Source organism: Mustela lutreola, chromosome 10 (genome assembly GCF_030435805.1).
Source record: "Mustela lutreola isolate mMusLut2 chromosome 10, mMusLut2.pri, whole genome shotgun sequence".
NCBI lineage: Eukaryota > Metazoa > Chordata > Mammalia > Carnivora > Mustelidae > Mustela > Mustela lutreola.
Genome location: NC_081299.1, coordinates 28,141,519 through 28,165,165, shown reverse-complemented (window position 1 = coordinate 28,165,165; position 23,647 = coordinate 28,141,519). Strand labels below are relative to the sequence as shown.

The window sequence follows — 23,647 nt, the reverse complement described above, 5'->3', positions numbered from 1 at the left end:
CTCTAGTCCCTCTCTGCTGCTGGTTTTCTTGGAGGCTGCTCCTTCTCCTGCTCCCCAGCTTTCATCCCTCCCTCCCTCCCACTGGCCTTTCACTGGCTTCTAATCTAGGGTGCAGATCTGCCCATTCCCCCCAACTCCCCCCTCTCCCCTTCTGCTTGGGCAGTTTCCCTGCCAGGCCACTTCTTCCCTGCTCCCTACCCCTCTCCTGGCAACAGGCTGCTTGCTGGACAAACAGACAGAACTAGCATCCAGGCTCTTCCCTCCTACCCAACCCCTACCCATCCTGGGGCGCTGTTGGTGGTACTCTGTGAGCCCTCGGTTCCGGTCCCTTGCCTTAAATTCAGGTCCCGCCAATCCCCATTCCCATCCCCCATTAGGACACTTGGATCTCCTCCTTCCTTAGAGAAGAGCCAGGATTTTTTGGTTCCTTGGAGCAACTAACCCAAGTGATGAGGATGGGGTGTCCCATCTTCAATGAAGAGCCTCCCCCCGCTTTGTCCTGGAGGGTGGGGCCCTCTGCTCGCCTCTCATGTGCTTCCTCCTTGCTGGTGCCCACTGGGGCCCATTACTCTCCACCAAGGGGTGGTAGCTGCCACTTCTCTGGCTCTGGTCTGCATGGCCTTCCTTCTGATCTCTTGGGCAACATTTTCCAGTGGCTGCTTGGGGGAACCAGTGGCTCCTGCTGCCGGGTGAGGAAGGCCCAGGTCCGGCAAAGAAGGTGGCTTTAAGGATGGCCTCAAGACCTGTACACCTCTTCCCCTTCTCAGAAGAGCCCCAGGGAAATCCTCCTTCCACCACCAGAGCTGCCTCCCCCATCGGGTGGGAAGGAGTCCACTTGCAATGGGTAGGATTGGCCACGATGGAATGTTCACATCTCCACACAATGCCAACGTCCCTTACTTCCAGAAAGCAAGAGAAAGTAAAGACAGGGAAATTAACAGCCGGAATAGAGCTGGACTGATGGGCTATTTGTAAGAAAATTAAAGATTCGCTTTTCAGATGTTGGGGGCCACGCTCTTACCAGACAGCTGGCAAATGGGAGAGATTGGGAATGATGGAATAGATCAAATTATTTAAATGAGAAAAATAAATTCACACACAGCCTAGCCGCTGCCGGGTGACAGATCCGTTTATTTATCTACTGTATCGGCACCGCTTTGTCTCTGTCAAAAAGGTCATTAAACTCGCCTAACTGCGTAATTCCCAGCCTCCTGCTCCAGACTCGCTCCACAGCCCTTCCTTTCCCTCGACACCCAGCGCCACTTGAAAAAAAAAAATTTATTATTGCTAATAAACAAGGTTTTTTTTTTTTTTTTTTTTTAACCCTTTCTAGTTTGCTCCCCCTGGGTCTTGCTCCATCTCACGGAAATGACAGTTTCTCTTTATTCTTTTCTCAGGGGGGAAGACGAAGGGGGCTAGCCCTTCCTGCATAGTAGGGGAAAGGCGGATGGGAAGTACCAGGGTGCATCTCAGATGCCCTCCGAGTACAAGGATTTAGCCATTTTCCTCCGAAAGCCCTGTCTGTGGCTGCAGTGCGCGGTCAAGTCCTGCCTTCCTCGGTAGAGGGTCTGGCCTGGGCAGTCCCACCCCTATCAGATCCTGCAGCTCCCTTAGCCCAGCGTGCACAGTTCTCTTCGAAATCTGTCTCCCCGGAGCCCCAACCCCAACTGTGCCTCCCCGAGGGCTGGACTCGGAAGGGCAACCGCTTCCCGGGTCGGTCTCCCGCCGCCGCCGTCCAGCCTGCGCCCGCTGCGTGGGAGCTGGGAAGAGAGACTCCGCAGACGGCGGGCTCCGCATCCCTCTGCTCCGGCGGGCGCGTCTCCTCCAGCTGGTCGGGCCGCTAGGCTACCGACGTCGCCCAGCTCGCGGTGCCAGCTCCCTTGCTCCACGCCCGGCTCCCAGGCTCCGTGCCCTCGCAGATGAAGGGACTGGGGGGGGGGGGCAGGGCGGATGGGGACATCTGGGAAGCGAGGAGAGTCCTCGTTCTCCGGGCGTCCCCCTAAACCGGGTCCAGGGTCCCCTTCCCCGCCCCCTGCGCAGGTGTGAGCGCGCGAGTGTACGCCTCGGCGGGCGTGAGTGTGAAGTGTGTGTGCGCGGGGGAGTGCGCGGAGGGAGCGCGGGCGGCGGGCGGCGCGGAAGGCGGGAGGCAGGGCGCGGGGAGGGGGCTGGGAGGGAGTGTGTGCGCGCGTGCAACTCCACTCCGGGGCTTTGTGCGAGCCCGGGCTATAGCATTGGCGGCGGCTGGAGGAGGAACGGCCGGAGAGGCGTGCAGCCCGCCCGCCAGCGCCCGGCAGCCAGGGCAGGTGGGAGCCCGCGCGGGAGCCGAGCCGAAGCGAGCCGGAGCGGAGTCCGAGCGGAGCCCGGGCGGAGCCCAAGAGCCTCGCTCGCGGGCGGCCCGTGGGCGGCAGCCGGGCGGGGCGGACGCCGGCGGGGCGGCCCCCCAGTAAGATGTGCGCGGCGCCGCGGGGCGCCCCCCACTCGCAGCGGCGCTCCGGAGCCGGGCAGCTGGGCCAGGCGGCGCCTCGGGGGCTGCTGCGCGCCCGCGCCTAGAGCTGCCGCCCCAGGGAGCCCGCCACGGCCGCGCCCCGGGCAAGCTCGGCGGCGCCCAACGATGACCGCTCCCTGGCGGCGCCTCCGGAGTCTGGTTTGGGAATACTGGGCCGGGCTCCTCGTGTGCGCCTTCTGGATCCCGGACTCGCGCGGGATGCCCCACGTCATCCGGATCGGTAAGGGCTCTCCGGAGCCGCGGGTCTCTGTGCGACCGGGCGGGGGCGGGAATGGGGGGGGGGCAATGAACGCGATCCCAAGAGATTTTCACGATCTCTCCGGGCAGCCGGGGCCAGGTGACCACCGGCAGCTCATCCCGATGAGGACAAAGTTCCAAAGCCGAGGTCACGGGGCCTTACTTAGTGGGGGAGGAGGCGGCCGGGCCGAGGCGGGCGAGGGGCCCTTGGCGCGCTAGTGAGAGGCCAGACCGGGCTGAGAGTAACGAAGCGTTCCAACCCGAACCCGAGTGGCGGGCGCATTCCCCCGCGACTGCCAGCACGACCGGCCGCAGACCGAGTTCTGGGACCCGGCTTCCCCGCGGAGCGGGAACCCTGGGGAAGGCGCCAACTTCTCTTGCCTTCTGACTCCCCGCAGACCCCTCGCCCCCACCGAGGACACGGTTCCAGCGGCCGCGGCGGGGACGCGGGCGACGGCTTCGCAGGACGGGGGCATTGGGTCTCCTCTCCCGGCGGCCGCGCACGTCCTCGGGGGCCCCATCCGGCCAGATAGCTTGGGGCAGAGTAGGGGCAGCCCCCCGCCGGTCGCTCCTGCGGTCGCCCGCGGCTGGGGGAAGGGAGCGACCGAGCCTAGCCGCCGAGGCTGGGAAGGCGGCGGGAGGGATGCGAGCGGCTTTGAAAGTTAGCCGAAATCCCTCCGCAGCTGGCGGCGGCTGGCGGGGCTGCGCGCGGCTTTCCGGGGCTTCCGCGTCTCCGCTCTCTTCTCTTACTCCGGGCTTTAACTTTGTTGCGGCCGCCCCAGGCGCCCTGTAGGCAGCGCTCTGGGCAGTGCGGGGGGCCGTGAAGGGGGCCCTCCGGGTGCGAGGCCCGTGCCCGCCAGGGCTGGGCCCGGCCTGGCCACGCGGGAGCCTCGGCCACGCAGGGCCTGCGCCCGCCGTCAGACCGGACACTTGAGCCGCTTGGGTTCTCGAGGCGCCACCACCACTTCTGGCCCCGGGCGGGCCGAGCTCTGCTGAGCCAGGGCCACCTTCCTCCCTTGTGGCTCTTCTCCGGGCGCGGACTGCTAGAGGCGTGAGCGGGTGCAGGGAACCAAGGTGGGGCTTCGTTTCGGTACTTGAGGTTTTCCTAGGAGGCAGTCAGGAATCTGGGGGTGGGGGTCTGTCTTCGTGGCTTGCTCTTGGGCCCCACAATCTCTTGAACTCAACATCGGGTTGGGGGTACAGCGCAGTTCCCAAGCGCTGCCCACGCCGGGGTCTTTCAATCCATACCGACCGGACTGGCAGACTCACACAGATCCAACCCAACCCCGAGGCAGAGGAGGCCAGGCACGGGGCTCTGGGGACAACCCTCACGGTCAGACTTAACCCTTTGCAGTTCATGCTGCTCTTGCAAGCCAAAAACCAAACAAAACAAAACAAAAACAAACAAAAAACCCCACCGTCCTCTGTCTCAGTTCTTTTGCCTGCTCCAGCTCCCAGTCTGGTCACCATTCCAGGGGCAAAGCAGTCCCTTAGTAGTGGGCCAACACTTCTTTTATTCCATCCTTCCTTCCCTGTTTTTAGGGTGCCCTTGGGAGGAGGGAGGGGAGACCAAAAGGTGCTGTGTGCCCATCCCATGCATTGCAGGTTCCTCTTCTGTGGTTCTTCCCTCTGCAGGGGGAGTGGGGGGAACTGGTTATGCTGTAGCCCTGCCTCAGGGATGGAGGTCTTTTGAGGGCCTGGGAAGTCAGGAGCAGATGAGGACAGCCCCTAAGGATGAGCCAAGGAGGGGCAGAATGATGTATCCTTACCTGCCCCCTCTTACTGTGAAATTGACTTGCACTGGGGGCTCCTCCCTGCTCTGAGGGGAAGCCCCAGCCTGCCTGCCCTTTCTTGGGTTCAGCTTGTAATAATGCAATTAAGGATGGCAAAGCCCTCCTCTCTTCTAATCTTCTTCGTATTAAGCCCCAGGATTAATTAGCGTGTCGGCCCAAGCCATTTATATCTGAGAGCCCTGCCCCATTTGATTCCTAGCCCGAGGACTGGGGTGCTGTGCAGATGCCAAACGTGACCACCGAAGCTGTGCCAGCTTGGACGGAGGATGGGAAGGCTCTAAGGCCTCTGGGTTTCTCTGGAGCTTCCTGGGGAGCTGAACTCCCATCGTTCTGAGCCTAGGCTGGAGCCTTAGCTGGAGCCAGGGAACCGCAGTGGACATGGTGTTTGCATGTGGACATGGTGCTTGCACACACACACACACACACACACACACAATTGTATGCCGAAACCCAAACATACCGCCTTGGCTGGGTCTGACACCATCCTTCCTTTTCTGATCCACTCATGGGATTCCAGGGCTCTGGCTGGGGCTGCAGGAATTGAGGTTCTGGAAATTGGACTCTGGAGCATGCTGGGTGCTTCTGATTCTCCAGACGGGTGCCTGAGCCCCTGTGCCTGAGCCTCCAGCAGGCAGGCATCCCTGAACACCAGCCTGAAAGTGGGTTTTCCTGCAGGTGTCTGAGGGGCTCTGTGGGCCAGGGAGCAGCGTACCCGCCCCTCTCTTTGTGCCGTTTTTTTGGGGGCTGAAATTTCCTCTTAGACAAGGAGATGGATAGCTCAGCAGTGTGACAGAGTGTTCAAACAATCCATCTTGAATAGATGAATTGCATTGCTCTGTCTTTTTGTAATTGTGTCTATCAGAGGGAGAGGTCAAGGCATTGATTGCTTGGATGGTTTGCAAGTAACAAAGGAGAGCGAGGAGAGAGCGAGGGAGAGAGAGTAATTGGATTGTAGTCTACGGGAAAAAATGATCATTGATTATTTTTTATGAATATGTGGAAGATGTATCTGCGTGTGATTATCAAGTGTTGCTCATTGAAGGTTTTCAAGGCATATTGTTCAGCATTTTATTATTACTGTTATCATCGTTATTATTGTTGAGATGGATTCTGGTCTTAACTCATGGAAAGCAGTTTAATGTACGGGTCCTCTCAGCCAGACGGGCTTTACTGACCTCACGTGGGAACCTGGATCCCCTGGTTACGTGACCTAGAAGCTGAAGCGGAGGGGCCTTAGGGTGGAAGCTAGGAGGCCTGGGTTTCCTGCTCTGTCTTCTGCCCATTTACTAAGCCATTTTGGTCAAATCACACTGTTCTCCCCAGCATCAAGCCTCAGTTGCCTCATCTGTTACCTGTTGGGTTGGCTGTGACAGTTTGAGATATTCTGCGGCTTTGAAGTACGTCTGACAGCAGACTGGTCGGGACTGCCCTGTCCGTGACATTGTAGGTTTCGTGTTTCCCCGAGGAACCCTTGGGTTATATGCACACTGTAGGATTGAGGGCCAGCTTGGGACTTGAAAAGGGAACCAGACAGTGGGGGCAGCAGCTGGGAAGCTCTAGTGGATGATGATGCTCTCTAGCCAGGCAGGGGGAGGTTCAGAGCCAAGTGACTGCAGAGACATAAAGCAGGTGTATGTGTTGGGGTGGGGGTGTCAGGGAAGGGCTGGCTCGGCCTGAGAATGTCCGAGCATCCACAGACAGAGCAGGACAGATGAGCCTCGAACCCCAAGCCTGGGCTGGGGAGCCCAGTGGGCAAGCGCAGCAGTCTGTCCCTAGGGAATGAGATCCCATCCCCCAGAGATCCCCCCACCTGCCCCGTCCACTGTCCACCTCTTCTGCGATCAGTTCACCCACATGGTCCTGAACGTTCATCTCCTGAGTTTGGGAGCCGTGTGTAAAACAATGAGGAATTTCTCACTGTGACTGGTGATGCGCTGAGACGTTGCTGCCTTGTAGGAGCAGACAGGAGCTGAATGAAGATCAATAGGGCTTTCCCCCCTGGAAGTAAATAGCTTCAGACAAGACCTGGGAGTGGCCCGAGGGGCCTTGGAAAGCATTAACTTGAGGAATTTCTGCCTCCACTTTACAGCCCAACCACTCCTGTCAGCCCGGGCTTCCCTCCTCCTCCAAGCTGGAGTTTAATTTCTTCTTGATGCCTGCCTGGCACTGCACTAAACAGTCTTCCGACGTCAGGATGATCTGGGGTTTTTGGAGGTGGCTTATGCAGGGCGAGTCAGGCATTGTGTCCTGCCTGGGCTCTTCCAAGGTCACTTGCATCCCCCTGTTGCTGGCATGACAGCTGACTTCAGAAGTCCAACTCGCTGTGCTATTTTGAAAGGGCTTTGAGGGGCAGCTCTTTGTCCCCCACCCCTTCAGGAAGGCAAGGCTGCTTAGCTGCTTTTAGGATCCTTGCTAGGGCTTGTGAGCCTCCCTGAGTCCCTGTGTTCCACAGACTCTCTGTGTTCCGGCTCTAGGAAACAAAGTCCCCCCAAGGAAGAAGCACAGAGTCTCCTGTGGACGTTAGAAGTCTCCCTCCTCTTAGGGCTGGGCTCCAAGGCCATATATAAGGGAGGTGGCCTGAGGCTGCTTGGGGTGCCCTTTTGGGAGGAGACTCGGTTGTGCTCAGCAACTCGGTTTGTTTATGATCTGCTGAGGCCACACTTCCTCCATCCCATGACAGACAGCTGCCCCTGCCTCCTGGGACTTGAGCCTGAGCCCCGCCTTGTTTTCTCCAGACCCTCTAGAGGGACAGTAGAGAAACTAGAGCCAGGGCTCCATTTGACTGGGCAGCAGCAGCAGCAGCAGCAGAGAAGAGCCTGGAGCGCTCCAGGCCCTGCCCAGCAACAACGAGGAGCGAAGTTCCAGGAGCAGGGTTTGTCCTCCTGAGGCTGGTGTGACTGGACTGGAGCTCTGCATGGATGGAGGGGCCCTAGGGCCAGGTGCACACAGCGTCGGGGGCTCCTGGGCTGGAGTACCCCTTCTCCCAGGTGCCAATTCCCCCTCAGCAGCACCAGGGGGCAGTGTGCCTGTGTTGAGGTATCAGTGTGTGTCTCCTGCCTGGGGCCCCACCTGGGGCTGGAGCAACATCACATCACACACATCAGGGACAAAAGGAGGGCCGCAGGTTACAGAGCACTTACAAGGTTCCAGGTACCGTGGGGTTCCAAACGCTGACCAGCCATGCGGGGGGATACTAAGCATTCAGTAAATGCAGCTGCTGCAATGTCCCCGCCCCCTGCCCCCGCTCCCCCATCTTACTTAGCCTTCGCTGCCCAGAAGGCATTGTTTCCTTTTTGCAGATGAGGAAACTAAGCTTGGCAAAGTCGCTTACTTACTTGCCTGAGATCCCAGGGCCAGAAAGAGAGATAGACGCGGGATAGGAACCCCTGGCAGCCTGACTCCAGGTCCTGTGTGTCTGACTGTGTGATTGGAAGTGTGAAAGCACCGGGTGGCAGAGGTGCTGAGCGGAGCTCCCCAGCCCCCATGGCTCTGGGTGCTGCATGTGGCCTCGTAGGGCTGGGCTCTATCTGGCCTGGGGTTGGAGAGGGCTGTGTGGATTCTGCGACGTTTAACCCTGCCAGTGTTGGTTTGCAGAGTCCCGCTGTCCTTGCGGATGGCCGCGTGGCAGATTTGCTTCGTCTAGAGGAAAGGATGGGTGGTCTTTGCCACCCCTCCCACCAACACACTCATATGGACTCCATCCCACCTTGTTCGGGCTTCTGGACTCTGTCCAATGCTCCAGTTCAAGCCTGAAATGAAGGATGGCCTTTCCCTTGGGGATGGATGTCCCCCCCCCAACCCCTGCCATAGGAATCCTTCTGCTCTGGGGACTCCTGCCTACTCACTCCCTTGGCAGCCACTAGGCTGTCCTCACAGACATCGTCAGAGCCTTGCGGAAAGGGCCCCATGGCTGTGTCTCCCCCCACCTCCATCCTTCAGCCAGTGAGCTGGCAAGAGCAGGTGGTCGGTGAATTGTTCTTTGTTCTTCCTTTTCCCCTCACCTCCCTTTACCCTCCCCAATCCCAACCCCTCCCCCTTCCAACATCCTTTCCAGGCTAATAGGTTTTATGGTCATTTGATTTTTTTAAGCAAGAGTCACATTCCGACCTTCTAGATAGAGCCCGCTTGCCAGGAATTGAGACCAGTGGACAGAATGCGGGGCAGGCCCGCTGACGCTGGGCTCTGGAACCTGAACTCTCTCCCAGATTCTCTGGGCTGGGTGTGGGCACCTGGGTGCAGCCCTTCTGCCAGGCCACCTCTACAAGAGCAAAGGCAAATTCAAATTTACCTTTCTCATTCACATGTTCCTTCTTCCTGGGGGATGCAGGGAGACTGGGGTGATGGTGGCCACCAGGGATGGAGTGGTTCTGAAAGTGGGGGAAAACTGCACTGCTGAGAGCCCCTGGAGAGGTGACAGGTTTGAAACAGGCACAAGCAGATGGGTCATGTTATTTCCCAGGACCTTGTTTTCCCCATCTGTAAAATGGGGATGATACCATCTGCCTCCCGGAATCAGAGAGGTAGGATGTCTTTGCAGAAGAGATTAAATGCTGCCCAAAGACTGGCCTTTCTTCTTGCTGGTGTTCACGGGGTGTGACAGCATCATAGGGCCTGGATGAGGGGGAGGTGAGTGAGCAGGCTGGGGGGTTCAGCAGGCTCTCACATAGTGACCCTGGGCCAGTGCCCCTGACCGCAAGAGGGGGCCCTTGCTGAAATGTTGTGCCCCTGAGAGCCTCGTGGGCTGGACCAACACCTATGCTTGCTCATGGAGTCTCTGCTTTCTTCTGCTTCTCCCTGTGCCCCAGAGACAAAGTTCTATTAGAATGGAAGTGTGGAGACTGGGTGGAGGCCCAAGGTGTTGGGTTTGAGGATCACAGGTCCTTCTGATCTTGCTTTTGTTAACCTTTGGCCCCATTCTATGGCAGCCATGACCAGAGCAGCTCAGCACCCCACCCCCACCTGGTTTTATTTCCTTTGGAGTTATGTCTGGGATCCTTCTGCCTCTGACTATAAGCCTGGCAGTCCCCTCTCCCCAAAGGTCACTCTGTCACGTTCTCCGCCTTGCTTCCTTGGATCTCTCTGCCTTGTTTACCAGGGCTGACCGGTCTTGGCCGGGGTTAGGCTTGTGGGTGTGTCTAGGGCTTTCTCCTGGGCATGAGTGTGTCTAGGGCTTTCTCCTGGGCATGAGTGTCCTGCCTCCCCCGTTGGACAAGAAGCTGCTCCAAAGGGTAGAAGGCCACCTCTCCCCCCATCACTACCAAGAGGCGGAATGAGTTGTTTTGGAGTCAAATAATATATTTCGTTGGTTCTAAGATGGACTTCCTGCCTCCACCTTCTCACTTCCCTGAAATCACTGTGTGTCGCATGTCATAACTGGGATCACATACAGGATTTTTTTCTTTCTTGGCCTCTCAACACATCACGGTGCATCCGGGGTTTGGCAAAATGTGGTGGATCTGAGTTAGGCTGTGAGTCTGACATGTCTGCGCCTTGTGACGTTGGGCAAGTCACGTGACCCCGGAGCCTCCGTTTCTTCCTCTACCAGGTAGAAATACTACTATTAGGCAGAACCGTATTCAGATGTTTTTGACCTGCAAAAATTTCATATGGTGGAACCTTACAGTATCATCTTCCCAGAGTTAGTGTGAGGATTAACGAAGATAAAGTGTCTAAAGCTGTTTGCACGGTGCCTGATGTTTAATAAATGTTAGGAAAGAAAGGATCCTCTCAGGGAGGGGGCCATGTCTCTGCCGTCAGACTATGAGCTCTGAGGCTTATGTACCCTCTGCCTTGGGGCCAACCCTGGTGCCCAGTACTCCGTGCAGCTCAGTACATGGCATTCACCCACTGCCTGCACACCTGTGTGTCCCACAGCGGAAATGGTAGGATCTGGCTGTCTGTGACTATTATCCACGGCATTAGGGAGAGAGAGAGAAAGAGGTGCCCTTCAGGATGCTTCTGCATGTTAGCTCCCAGACTCCTCCTGGCCTGCTATTTATCACGTACTTGCAGCCCATGGGCATATTTGCAGCCTTTTCGTTGAAATGTATTTTGCATGTGTTCAGAGCTGAGAAGACCCTGGCTGTGGGATGCTCTGTAGGAATTGATCCCGGAGAGTCCTGATCCATCCTTCTTGGAGATGAAGTTCCATCTTGCATCTTGGGCAGGCGGGTGCAGCCCAGAGAGGGTCTGCGGCTGAAGGCTGGACCTCAGGGGATAGACACTGCTGTCTCTGCTGGGAGACATCAGGTAATGAGGCCACGGCAAGAGCCGGGGAGGAGAGAGTCCCCATGGTGATCATACAGATCGGGGATAATGAGATGGAGTGAGATCCGGGGGGAGTGGCAGCTTCGACTCCAAATCCTTTGGTGCCATGCTGAATGGTGGCTAAGGAAGGCAGGGGAAAAAAGGGAGCGAGAAGGAGCTAAGATTCTAGTTTGTGTGAAGAGGGTTCCAATCCATAGGAGACAATTAAGTCTTGCGCTATTAAAGGGACGGATGTAGATAGGCTGCTGATGGAAGGGGGTTTATAGAGTTCTCAGAACAACTGCAGGGATGAGCTCTTTAAATATGGGAACGAGGGGGACTTGTGCAAAGCCTTCCTGCATCTGCTTTGCAGAACTGAAATATGCTATTCCAAAAAGCCTGCCCAATTGGGCGGAAAAGCAGGAGCAGGGAGCCAAGGACTTCCCAGGGCTCCACGGCATCACAGCATCACATCTCCTGTCGGTGGTGGAGAATCACAGGATTGAGGCTGAAAAGGACCCCAGGGGTCATTCTAGGCCTCTGGTTCTCAAACATCAGCATGCATCAAAATCACCTGGAGTGCTCGTTAAAATCCAGATCACTGGGCCCCACCTGCAGAGCTTCTGATTGGGTGGGTCTGGGGGAGGCCTGGAATTTTACATTTTTAACAGGGCCCCAGATAATGCTGAGGATGCTCATCTGTGGCCTACCCTGTGAGGACCACTGTTTTAAGTCACTGCAGGACCCCCCTCCTTACGGGTGGATCTCTGGTCTCTATTGAATACCACCTGAGACAGGAAGCTCACTACTTCAGACTCTGTTTTGTTCCTGACTGCAAATGTTTTGGCTGATTATCATCTTTGTTGCAAGTTTCCCCCTAAAATTCATCTCCCCGCAGTTCTGGGGAAGGCCACAGAACTTGGATGTTGAGAGTGTAGGTTCGGAGATCTACCTGTCTGAGTTTAAACCCTCTTAGTCCTCCAGACTCTGACACTTTGGGTAAGTCACTTAACTTCTTGGCCTTAGCTTTCTTCACCTGACAAATGGGGATAACAATAGATTTGACCTCATGGGGTCATTGTGAGAATGAATCTGCCTGGCACCAGAGAAGTTGTCCGTGCACTTTCACAGTCCAGTATTGTGGGTCAGTTCGCTGGTTCTGGAATCTGCCAGCCCCTGACTTCAAAGCCTGCCTCCATCATGTACCCCCCTTCCCACCTCGGGTGATCTTGGGCAAATTAATCTCTCATAGTAATGATAATAATAATAACAACAACAATAATAGCATCTGCCTCGCAGGGTTGTTGCAAGGCTTAAATGAGTTAATGCTATACGGTGTTTAGACCACAGCCGTGGTGAACACTTAACAAATGCTGTCCATTAATCTTATGTTACAATCCCCATGCCCACTGATTCTGGTTCGTGTTTGCTTCCTGTCCCACCATGCAACCCTATAGAAATGTAAAGGCATTTCTCCAAATTAAAATTTTCCAAATTGAAGATGCTCAGTTCTAAAAAAAAAAAAAAAGTCTTCGTTCTTCCCCCAAAAAAGATGTTCCATTCTTCCTCCGAGGTGTTGAGAGCTATCCATGGTGCTGCCTGTGAGTTGCATCCAGTGAGTGCACCGCTTCCTGGGGTCTCGGCTGCCACGTCTTCTTGTACAATCCAGACCACCATCTCCAACCTTTCAGCAGTTATTCCGCCTTGCCGAGTTGTGCTGAGCTGGTGGTCTCTTAAGATCACCTGGTCTTTTGCACAGGCATCGCTGCTGATCTATAACTTCTCTCATCTCCCCTTTGGCAGTTGATCTTTGGAGACTAAAGGCAGGACCTGTCATTTATCCTCAGTAAATCCTATCACTGAACCTTCAGGCGGTTATTCTCACTTATTGTTTCTGGATCACCAAAGCCCATTCTGGGCCCTCCATCCTCAGGAGGTAGACATGAATTTCACCCTCTTGGTCGTCCCGCCCCAGGGGTCTGTGGTGGGGGAGAGGCTGGGTGGTTGTGGGCCTACACTACTGTTGGGGCTCGAATCCTGTGCTCTGGGCGGTACGGCTTTTGTGGCTCCCTTTCCGCTCTGTGCTGTCGGAACCTGGGATGAACCCGCCTGCCCTCCCTTCAGTTGTATCTGCCAACAACACGCCAGGCAGGGTATGGCCAATGTCAGAGTCTTGGCTTAATTCAGTGATCTTTGGGCCACTATCCTATACTTTAACCAGCTTCAAAACCCCGCTAGCTTGCTTTTTGCTTTCAGATCCTTCATCTCCTGCTCTGGTTGGCAGACTCAGACTCTGTCTCTCCTTGCCTCACCCATACTCTCTGCTCCCCTCTGCCGAACACCCAGGTCTTCAGGGGTCACTGTGCCTTCCTTCCCACCATGGGCCTCTATTCTTGCTGCTCTTTCCAAGAAACTCCTAGTCATTCTTCAAATCTCAGCAAATGTGCCTCTTCTTGCAGGAAGATTTTCTTGACTACTGCCTGCTTCTGTGGGTCCCCGCAGCACCCTACATTCCCTTGTCATAGCATTTACTATACAAGCAGGGACCCAGATGGCTTATTCCCAACTTTATCCAGTGTCTCTACTTAGTACGTGACTAACAACTATTTGTGGAATAGATGAACACATGGGTGGATACAGTCATTTGAACAGAATTCACCCACCTGCTCTGATATTCAGCTCCACACCTTTTCCATCTGGTCAGCAGGATTGTGTGAAAGACACCATTCGATTCTTCTACCAAGTCAAAGTTCTAGTGAAGTCTGTGGTGTCCTGACATGCTAATTCAGCACCCTCTATGCTAAGACTTTTTCCACGTAGTTAGCTTGGGCAGAACTGGACTATTTAGAGGAATAGGTCCTTCTTTTCCCCAGGCCTAGACTGGTATTTACATCCATTGTCTGGTTTGTATCATGATGATTCTCCTCTTGAGAGGGACACAAGCTGTCTACTTCAAGGAGAAACTGAAGAAGAGCTCACGGTCTCACTCGTCCCTCCTCCCCACTAGCCCCTCAGCATCTTTCCTGCTCCCTCTGGAAAGTGAGCCAAGAAAGGGAACTTTGGCTGTTTGTCCTTACCAGGCAGACCACTCTGGATGGCTGGAAGGCAGGGTTAGGCCTCTCTGTTTTCTGTCTCACCACGTCACTTCCTTCTGCTAGGGTGTGTGTGTGGATAATAGGTCTCCTTGTCAGCTCTGTGTAAAGCAGAGGTATTGATAGTTGACCTGGAGATTCAGGCTGTATAGACAGTCAGCCTGGGCCTGGGGATGTGCAGCATCTGTGTTCTTGGGAGTGTGAGTGTGTACACATATATGTGTTTGTGTACTTAGAAGAAATGACCACTTGAAGATTTGCTTCTCTAGCATACACTTCCCAAAGTGCAGCTCAATAGCCATTCTTTATCCGAATAAGCCCAAAGAGTGACTGTAGTGACTTTCCTTTGGGTCACTGGGAAACTGAAGACTTCAGTGGTGCTTCCAGTTCCTGGCAGACTGGGCTGATGGGTCTGCCATATTTGTGTAGCCGAGAGTGAGGCCGGGCCAGATTCGTGCTAGAGCCCTGGGCTTCCCCTCTTGCACTGCACAGCACTGGGCTCTCCCCTGAGGCCATGCCCTCCCCTTTCTTGCTTCCTTCCCCAAGGAAACAGATGACACATTATGAGCAGAAAGAGCCTGTTGCCTACATGGCCATTTTTCCTGCCCAGTTTAATAGAGGTGACAGCCGTCTATTTTACTTGTCTCGTAACATCGAATCAGTAAATAAAATATGGGTGAACTCTCAGGTTTAGCTGAATTATGGCTGGTCCATGGGGGCGGAGGGCTGGGGAGAGCTGAGCAGAGAGATTGAATCCCTGGCTTGTTGCAAGAGAGGCTGAGCCTTGTGTCCTCTTCTGGCTCCAGGAAATCTTTCAGTGATGAAGAAGGCCAGGCAAGGTCATCCTGTTGACAGTCTCTGAGTTCATGGAAATCCAGAACACAAAGAGGGGGTCCCCAAGTGTTGGAGCTAGAAGAGTATAGGACCTATTTTTACTTTTTCCTATCATAGATTGGGAAACTGAGGACTAAAAGAGGGACATGCTTTGTGCCTCATCCCTTGGGGAGCCATAGGAGAATCAGATGAAAACATGGGTCTCTGACCCCCAAGTCTATTGAGAAAACTCCCTCCCCATTCCTATCTCACACACACGCTCACATGCACATAGGCATGCACACATTTGAAGCTTTACATTTACAGTTTTGAGATAGAGACTCAGTTTTTCCAGTGCTGAGAAACAGACCTACGAAACATTTTTCCACGTTGAGAGGAAATACGAAACCAGATTCATATGTGTTTAGAAAGGCTCTTAGATAATTGATACACCCTATGTAGTTCCCCAAGAGACCAGGAGATTAAGGTTCACCCCTAACCTCTGGGTTCAGCACCACGGAGAGCAGTCAGGCCCTGGGGTACGGAGTGGGCATCATCTCCCACTGACTCTCCTAGCAGGGGTGATGTGGTTGTTGTCAGGTCTTGCTAAACAGGCATTCTTTTTCCAAATGCTATTCCTCTAAGACTCTGGTGTTCATAAACCGGACTGAGATGTTTAGCAGGCACACAGTAGGCTAAGAAGAATGATTATCTGTGGTCATTTAAATCAAGTAATTCACAGTAAAAGAAAATGAAAGAGAACAGATAGAATTTTCTCCCTCCTCCTCCCTCCCCCAGCATAAATTGTTCCTAAGCCTTTGGTGCCTTGTACGGCTTGTCTGCTAGGGAGCAGTAGCAGATGACAAAGCGAGTGAACATTCTATTGTCAAAGATCACACCTGATACCAAGCGTCTTTGCTCAGCTTGTCAGCGTCAGCTTTCACATTGCATTTGGTAAGCAGGCTTGTGTTATGTATTTTTATCCTGCTAAATGTGATTCCTTAAAAGTATTTTGTGTGTTATTATTTCCTGAGTTGTGGAACCCTGCATACCTATAATAGAGCCACATTTTCTGCTAGTAAATAAAATTACTCCTCGCTCAGGTGATGGGAATTAAACGTGTCACAGCTTCGTGGTTTTCCCCAAAGAACCCCACAAGTCCCAGGTGCTCCGCCACCTGGATGTGTCTGAGAAGCCTGGCGATGGGGCTGGGGAGTGACAGAGGTCTCTCCTAGACAGGAAAGGCACTCCGGGAGTGGCCTCCATCTGCCTCAGAGAAAGGGAACCTTTTGTCAGTCACTGAGATGCTGGGAGCTGGCTGGAACACCTGGCCTAGAAGCCCAAGGGCACAGGATTCTGAGAATATCTGAGTGACAGAGGCAGAGGAATTGGCACTTGCCTCTGAACAAGGAACGACATTTAAGCCAATGGGTTCCGAGGAGGCAAGATGGCCCCTTTCAGTCAGAGCAGATTGATGTGGATTAGGCAGAGGGGACATGGGCTAAGGTGCCTGCAGAACAGGACTACTTCCAGGCCCTGGCTGGAGAGATCTCAGTGAGAGGGGATGGAGGGGATGAGGGTTCTTTTTTTTTTTTTTTTTTATTCCTCCTCCTGCTTAGATTCACAGAATCAGAAAATTTTGCTTTGAAAATGCGGCTATTTTTATGCTGTTTGTAATTTAGTGTTTATTTCCTGCTGTTTTCACATGGACTCTGGGCTGACTCATTGATTCACCAAATATTTATGGAGCGCCCACTCCGTGGGCTGTGGAGTGCACAGGGAAGGGGGTTGTGGAGGGTCTGGGGGTGGGAGGCAGCCTCCCTGGACCTGGTGGTAACTCGTTGGCCTCTTGGTAAGTCCATGTAGGTAACTTTCAGGGATGGCTCTGGTTCCTTGAACAAGAAGATACATGGAATGCAGACCAGAGCCCCACACTGAGATCTTCCTCACTCTCCTGGGTGCTGGGGAGGAGCTGTAAAGCTCAGAGAGGAGAAGGAACAAGCTAAAAGTCACACAGCAGAGCCAGCTGGGAAGCCATGTCTCTTCCCTTGCAACGTTCATGCCCATACTCCTGCTTGCCTTGCTCCTTCGAAAGCATGTTACCCCTTCCATTGTTCTGAGACTTCCTTCGCTCCTGAGCTGTCACACCCCATTCTCAGATACCCACTCAAGGCTCATTTTGGCCAGTTCTCTGTCTCATGTCAGAACGGAACCTTCAACTTTTCTAGATGGGACAGGTACATGCATAAGTAGGGAGGAGAGGTAGGGGTAGGGGGTGGCATCCCATTTTTGTCTCCAAAGAAAGGCTTTTCTTTCTGGCTGATTCAGATTCTTGCTGCTGCAATGTAAATCCGTCTTGTCCATGACATGATATGGCCATTTGTGGAGTTTGGGAAGGAACATCTCGATTGGGAGCCTGTAGCTTCGGGGACTGTAGCAAAGAAGCTCTCAAACAATTAAGTTGAAATGGCTACACTTGCCCTCATGGGGGCTTGGACAGATTTATAATATTTTCTTTCTTAAAAAATTGGGATTTTTTTCATGGAGACAATGATTTATGGAATAATCAATTTCTTTATCTACCTAATACATTGGAGCGATCCGTCAGCACAGGCATCCATCTCCTCCAGGGGCTGGAGAGGGCCGACAGCCTTTGAGCCTGACTCACCCAGCAGAAGGTGGCTTTTTCTGTATGTTGCTTTGATCCCAGAGTGTGGATCTGAGGCCTGCAGAAAGGAAGGTCTGGGGCTCTAGCTTCTGTGCTAACGCTTTCTCCTTCTCCATGTCAGCCCCACCTGGAGAGGAGCAAGGTCCAGCACTCGCTGGCCCCATAGTACAGGTACAGAGACTGAGAGGAAGGTCAAAACCCAAAGCTTGGAGATATGAAGGCAAGGGTTGTCATCCCTTAATCTCTGAAGGCTGTTGTGTAGGAGGGTGAGCAAACCTGGTCTTAGAAGTCCCAGCAGAGAGAATTGGAGCCAGTGGGAGGATGGCCCAAGAAGGCAGAATTTGGTTCAATACCAGCCATCTCATAGGGCTATTTGAAGATTAAGTAAAATAACCTCAGGGGAAGTATGATAGTGAGCTTCCTGTTAGGGGAGGTAATCAAGAACAGATTGGCCAGGGATGTTACTGAGGGGCTCTGGATTCCTTTCACTGTGAAACTGCAGGCATCCCTAGCTGGGCAGCTAGAGAGGCTATAAAAACCCAGGCTTTCTAAGTTGCCTGGAATGAACATACCTGGTCTGATGATACAAACTCCTCGAACTCACATACTCTGAGCTCAGAGGGGTGGTTGTGAGGAGACATCTTAAGATCAGACTCTTTTTGTCCTGCCTATCTCCTGGAGCAGTTTGTCCCTTGGCAGTGCCCAGAGGTCAGGAGGAGACTGGTGGCTACAGCCAGCTCCAGGAAGGACCTGTCAACAATTTTGAGCAGTCTAACGCCAAACACACTGGCACGCCTGATGTCACGGCGTCTCTGTGCAGTAGGTGTGATAACCTTCTTTTGCAGAGGTAGGAACCAAAGTCTACAGGCGATGGATGGTCCAAGGTCATACAGCTGGTGGGGGTGGGCCTCTGTATCATTCACATGAGTGCACAGCGGCTATTTCCTCCTCAAGCCTTTACTGCGCACATACTACGTGCCAGCCCTGGGCCAGGTGCTGGGACCATCAGGGTAGCAGTGTAGACATGGTCCTTCCCCTCATGGAGTTTGCAGTCTGGCGGGAAAGACAGACATCAAAGAGTCACTGCAGGTTCAAGGCATGTTATAGAAGGGAGGCACAGACTGCACCGGAGAACATTGGGAAAGACTTTCTGGAAAAAGTGATATTTGGGCTGAGACGTGAGGGAGAAGGAAGGCACAGTGACATCACGGTGATGGGGAGAAGTGAAGGCTGTGTTCTAGGTGGAGGGCATAGCCTGTGTAGACAGCCAAGGAACAGACAGTTGTGTTGAGTTGAACCATGCAAGACAATCAGCTTGTAGGTCGAAATGTGGCCAAAGAGCAGCATTTCATGTGTTCCAGACTTGTATTTAGAAAACTCAAGGAAGAGTTTTCTAAATGGAGTGGATAGAATAAAGGGAGGGGGGTGTGGAAATAGAAGCCCTTAGTAGTGGGCCACATGTAAGCCTCTATAAGCCATGGGAGAAGGCTAGAATTTATCCCAAGGGTACTGGGGAGCCATTGAGAACTGTCAGAAGGGAGCAACACAATCAGATTTGTTCCTTTGCAAAGTCATCCCTGTGGCTGTGTAGTGTGACTACAGGGGCAGGGGCTTTGAAAGTGGAAGCTGGGGAGCCATCAGGAAGTTGTTTAAGTAGTCCAGGTGAGAAAGGGCAGGGAGATGTGTGGGCAGATGGAGGGTTGTTTAAGAGATCAGGTGTCCTCATTCCTGGTCCAGGGCTCTCCCCAGAAGCCAGCTGTTCCCTTGGCCCCAGGCCTGAACCCAGGAAACCAGGCCATGGTACATATGAATGGACCCTCCACAGAACTCTGCACTTGTTTTCTGAGCCCTCTGTCTATGGATATCACACCCGGTTGTCTGACAGCTCAGCTGGGCCTCCAGCCCCACTGCATGGTTCCCTGGTTGGACCAGAAAACCCTTGGTGTGTTCTGTCCCATGGTGTGCAAGACAATGAGCACTCCATGGGCTGTGGGCTGCTCACAGTCTCTTCCAGCAGGCCGATGGGACTTGGAAATGTGGTCGCCTGGCCAGACCTTCTGCAAATCCTAGCTCTTTCTGACAGCCTGGCCAGGAGGCTTGAGAAAGGAAATCCTGTCTGTCTCCACTTTCCTCTTCAAAATCTATGAGGGGCTGGGAGCTTCTCTGTGGGTGAGCTGAAACCCTTCTCCCACTGAGGACGGAGCCCTCCTTCTCCTTGGCAGAAGATGGAGGGAGTAAGAGCTCAACCTGCAGGACAGACGCCGGGGTCAGTGCCCCCGAGGACTGCAGCATCAGGCAGGGGTGGGGGGGGGGGTAGGGACAGCCACATGCAGATCTGGCTGGGCTGTGCTTCCCTTATAGTTTCCATCTCCAGCCCCAGTTGCTAACACACTGTTACTGTGCTCCTAGACATAACAAGAGTGATCTGTTAGAGGCTCGTGATGTGCCAGACGCTGTGCTAAGCATCTTCCTGACATTCATTCACTTAACACAGCAAATCAAAGAGGTAAGGACTTTGTTCCCACTTTAGAGACCAGGAAACAGAGCCTGGAGGAGTGCATGCAGAGAAAGCATTCAGAAGGGTTCATTGATACCATCATTGTCATCCATCATCAGGGCTGGCAAATAATGGATCCAGGACCTGTCACAGAGCTTGGCATAAAGTGGGGACTCAGGGGATATTTCTTGATTTTGCTTATACAGATTTGGGCAGAAAATGGGGTGAGTGGCCTGGGTCAGGAAAGGGGGAAAGGGAGATGGAGTCCATCTCCATCTCCCTTTCCAGCTTTCTAGATCATTGAGAATCTCTTGCTCCCATCTCCCACCCCTGGCAGGTGGGGCTGTTTCTGCCTTCTAGCATCTTCTGTGCTTCACACCTGGATGCCCTTCCCTCTGGCCTCCTGCCAAATTTCTATTTTCTCATACTTCCTGTTCTGTCACCTCCTCCAGGAAGCCTCCTTTGATGCACCTGGGCAGAGGCATGACTTCCTCTGCGCCTCCTGGAGCCTCACTCCAGCCTCTTTTTTACAGCCTCCTTTTTACAGGTGCAGAAATGGTCTCCTTCCCCTTGAGCCCCTGGTGGCCCCAGAGCTCACAGGGAAGCTTGGGTACCTTGTGTGTTTGCTTCCAACTGTTTTTTTGTTTTTGTTTGTTTGTTTGTTTGTTTTTTGTTTAGTTTTGTTATTAAAACAACAACAGCAACATCTTTGGCTGGTGTGCTCTCTTGAAAATGAACTTCTTTGCCTCAAATTTAAGGAATTCCACTCCTGAACTCTTTTTCTAGGTTCTGCCCTCTCCCACCTGTACCCCCATCAATTTAATTTTAAGCTGAATTAGTTTTCTAAGTTGAGTTAGCCAACATTCCAAAATTGGGATGTTTTATGTAACAGTTTAGGTTTCTGGCTTCTTTTACCCCGTTGCCACATGCCACAGCCCCCACCTGTCCTTACAGCACATCCTCTGAGATAGGGCCATTCACGGTCATGGTCAGGCATGAGCTTGCATGCAGCAGCATTGAGCGGGAAAGGGGAAGCATTCTTTTTTTTTTTTTTTTTTTTTTTTTTAAAGATTTTATTTATTTATTTGACAGAAAGAGAGAGGTCACAAGTCGGCGGAGAGTCAGGCAGAGAGAGAGAGAGAGAGAAGCAGGCTCCCGCCGAGCAAAGAGCCCGATGCGGGGCTTGATCCCAGGACACTGAGATCATGACCTGAGCCGAAGGCAGCGGCCCAATCCACTGAGCCACCCAGGCTCCCCAAGGGGAAGCATTCTGTGTGACTGTGTTTTTATTATCAGGAGCAAAGAAGAGGCAGAGCAAGGGGGCCGTCTATTTCAAATGTCTGTGTCTCGCCAGCCCTGCTTCCCAGTAGGGTTCCTTTTGTCTCCCCACAGGCACTGGGTCCCTGACCCTCACCAGGACCAGGAGCTTCTCAAAGGCAAGGACCTTATCTCATTCCTCTTATCATGATGGTAAGAGCGAGTGTTCTCAGAGCCTTCCCATTCCCCCCTCTCCATCTCATTTAACCCTTACAAGGTTCCTAAGGTCGGTGCCATTATTCCATCTTTCCAGTGGAGGGATCTGAGCCTAGCACAGGGAAGGACCCATTCCGGAAGGGATGGTTGACGGATTTGAATGCTGGTCTGCCTTGCTCCAGCTTGATTCCCCTGAGTGAGCCCAGCATCTCACCAAGCGAGGCCCACAATAGACAATTCAGTGCCTCACAGATCACACTCAATCCCAGAGTCATGGATGGACTGGAGCTTGGGATAGGTCCTCCCAGCAGTGGGCAGTGAGTGGCATGTTTGGGATGCTCCTGGCTCTTCTTTGGGCGCCTGGATGGCTCCAAGTGGTGCTGTGCATCTTGAGGCAGCATTACCCAGAGTTAAGTTAACATGTTCCAGGCAGAAAATCTGCTGCGAGTCCCTTCACATTACCATGTCTCTCAGGCACCAGGAGATGGTGGGAGTGTTCTAATAGCCTCTGTCCTTGCCCACTCCCTGTAGGCCTGGCCGTGGCCACAGGCGCACTGCGCCGACACATTCCCAGCCACTAACCAGGCCTGGAGAAGAGGCCACGCAGACACCCACTCTTTCCCTCCTGCCTCCAGACTCTGAGCAGGGGACACAAAGTAGGAGGCCCCGCAGAGCCTCCATTTCTGCTCGGCCAGGGTTGGGGAGAGCGGGGAGAGACTGTGCCCACAGCCCGGCAAGGGTACCTACAGGGAGAGGGTGGGCTGGCTGGTGTCATGGGTCAGGCAGCAGCTGCAGAGGGAAGCTTTAGCAAGAATGAAGGGCCGGCTCTGCCTGGGAGAGTGTCTTTGACCAGACACATTCAACTTGAGATTCTAGACATCTGGCCTTTCTGGGTCTGGCAGCGGGTCCCCTCACGAGGAGGGCAGCCGTGGCTGATGTTGTTAGATAGACATCACCGCAGGTATGAGGCGTGGCTGCCTTATTCCTGCCACCCACTCAGAGCCTGCCTGAGGTCTCCTGGCTGCACAGTCCAGGGCCTCCGCCCCCCCGGCGACTGAGCTCAGCCCCGCCCCACCCCACGGTGGGACCCGAAGGTCTCCATTTCTGGAAATTGTGGTGGCCCTTCAGATCTGATTGTGGAAGTCCATTTGAGTAGCCTTATTTCTTCCCAGTGCTAAGCAGTCATGCGGGGGTCGTCCAGCCCCAGCACCACGTCAGTGAATCTTGGGTTTCCACCTCCCGGGGTCTTAGGCCTGTTAGAGGAGTGAGAAGACCATGAAATATGCCACCTCCCTCAGGGTCAGCACTTTGGAAGTGACTTGGGAACATTGTTAAAGGTGAGACACAGCCCCCTTGCCTGGGGTCATGCCAGCCCCTCGGGAGGACATGAGAAGAGACCTGGCAGGGGACCTTCCAGAGCCCCCCAGCTTCCCTGTGCTTTAGCTCATGGTCTGCAAGGAGACAGGCTTCCTCTGCCTTGGGGTGGGCAGCATGGCCTCTGTCATCGACCCATCCCTGCGGACAGGCTCCCACTTAAAACAAAGAAGCAAAAAGAGAACTGATAGACCAGGACCAGGAAAAAAACAACTGCTGCTTACCGGGCGCCTACAGCTCTGGGTGGTATAGAGCAATTCCGAGTGCTCATTCTTTAGTCCTCATCAAGACCCTGTGTGATGGCCCAAGTATCCCCATGTTGCAGGTGAAGAGCTTGTTGGTTCAGGGAGATGAAAGGATGGGCCAGGGTTACTCAGCCAGCAGGCGGCAGGGCCTGGGTGTGTTGCGTCCTGGAAATCAGCCTCCGAGCCCCGGCCCTCAGCCATTATGCCAGGCCATGACTACCTCCTTAGAGAAAACCCGGGATACTGGGGAGTACGGATTTTTCCAGATTCCTGAACCTAGAGTCCTGATAAAACCCAGGCAGGAGCCTCCTGGGCTTTAGGATCCCTTGATGCTAAGACAGGAACAGGATGTTTAGACTCTATTTTGAGCCCACTGTTTTCATCCCCGAATGAACCCGTGTAGATGAATTCTGAGCAAGAGACAAAGAGTGAGTCAGGAAGAGGAAGCCGGTGTTTGAGACGGAGACACTCAGAACAGAGGAGAAAGGGAGAGACAAAGAGATGGGAGAGAGACAGAGAGGAGAAAGGGAGACTCCGCACGTTCGGTACCGAGACAAACCAGCCCTCAAGTCGCCTGGTGGGATCAGAACGACCTCATAGTCAAAAGGGCAGGTGCAAGTGTCTAGATGCCCACTTGGGATTGCCTCTCTCTGGTGCCCCACCAGTGCCTCAGGCTTGCCTGCTTATCTCCAGCTGCTCAGCA

General features: G+C 53.8%; 1 protein-coding gene across 1 annotated transcript in view; it reads left to right on the top strand.

Moving 5' to 3' along the window:
- Nucleotides 1-1,415: 1,415 nt before the first annotated feature.
- GRIK3 (glutamate ionotropic receptor kainate type subunit 3) overlaps nucleotides 1,416-23,647 on the top strand; it is a 225,131-nt gene continuing 202,899 nt past the window's right edge. Inside the window, exon 1 of the mRNA XM_059137080.1 lies at nucleotides 1,416-2,726. Within this exon, the coding sequence (XP_058993063.1) occupies nucleotides 2,612-2,726 (115 nt within the window). The 5' untranslated portion in view covers nucleotides 1,416-2,611. The remainder of the gene's footprint in view (nucleotides 2,727-23,647) is intronic.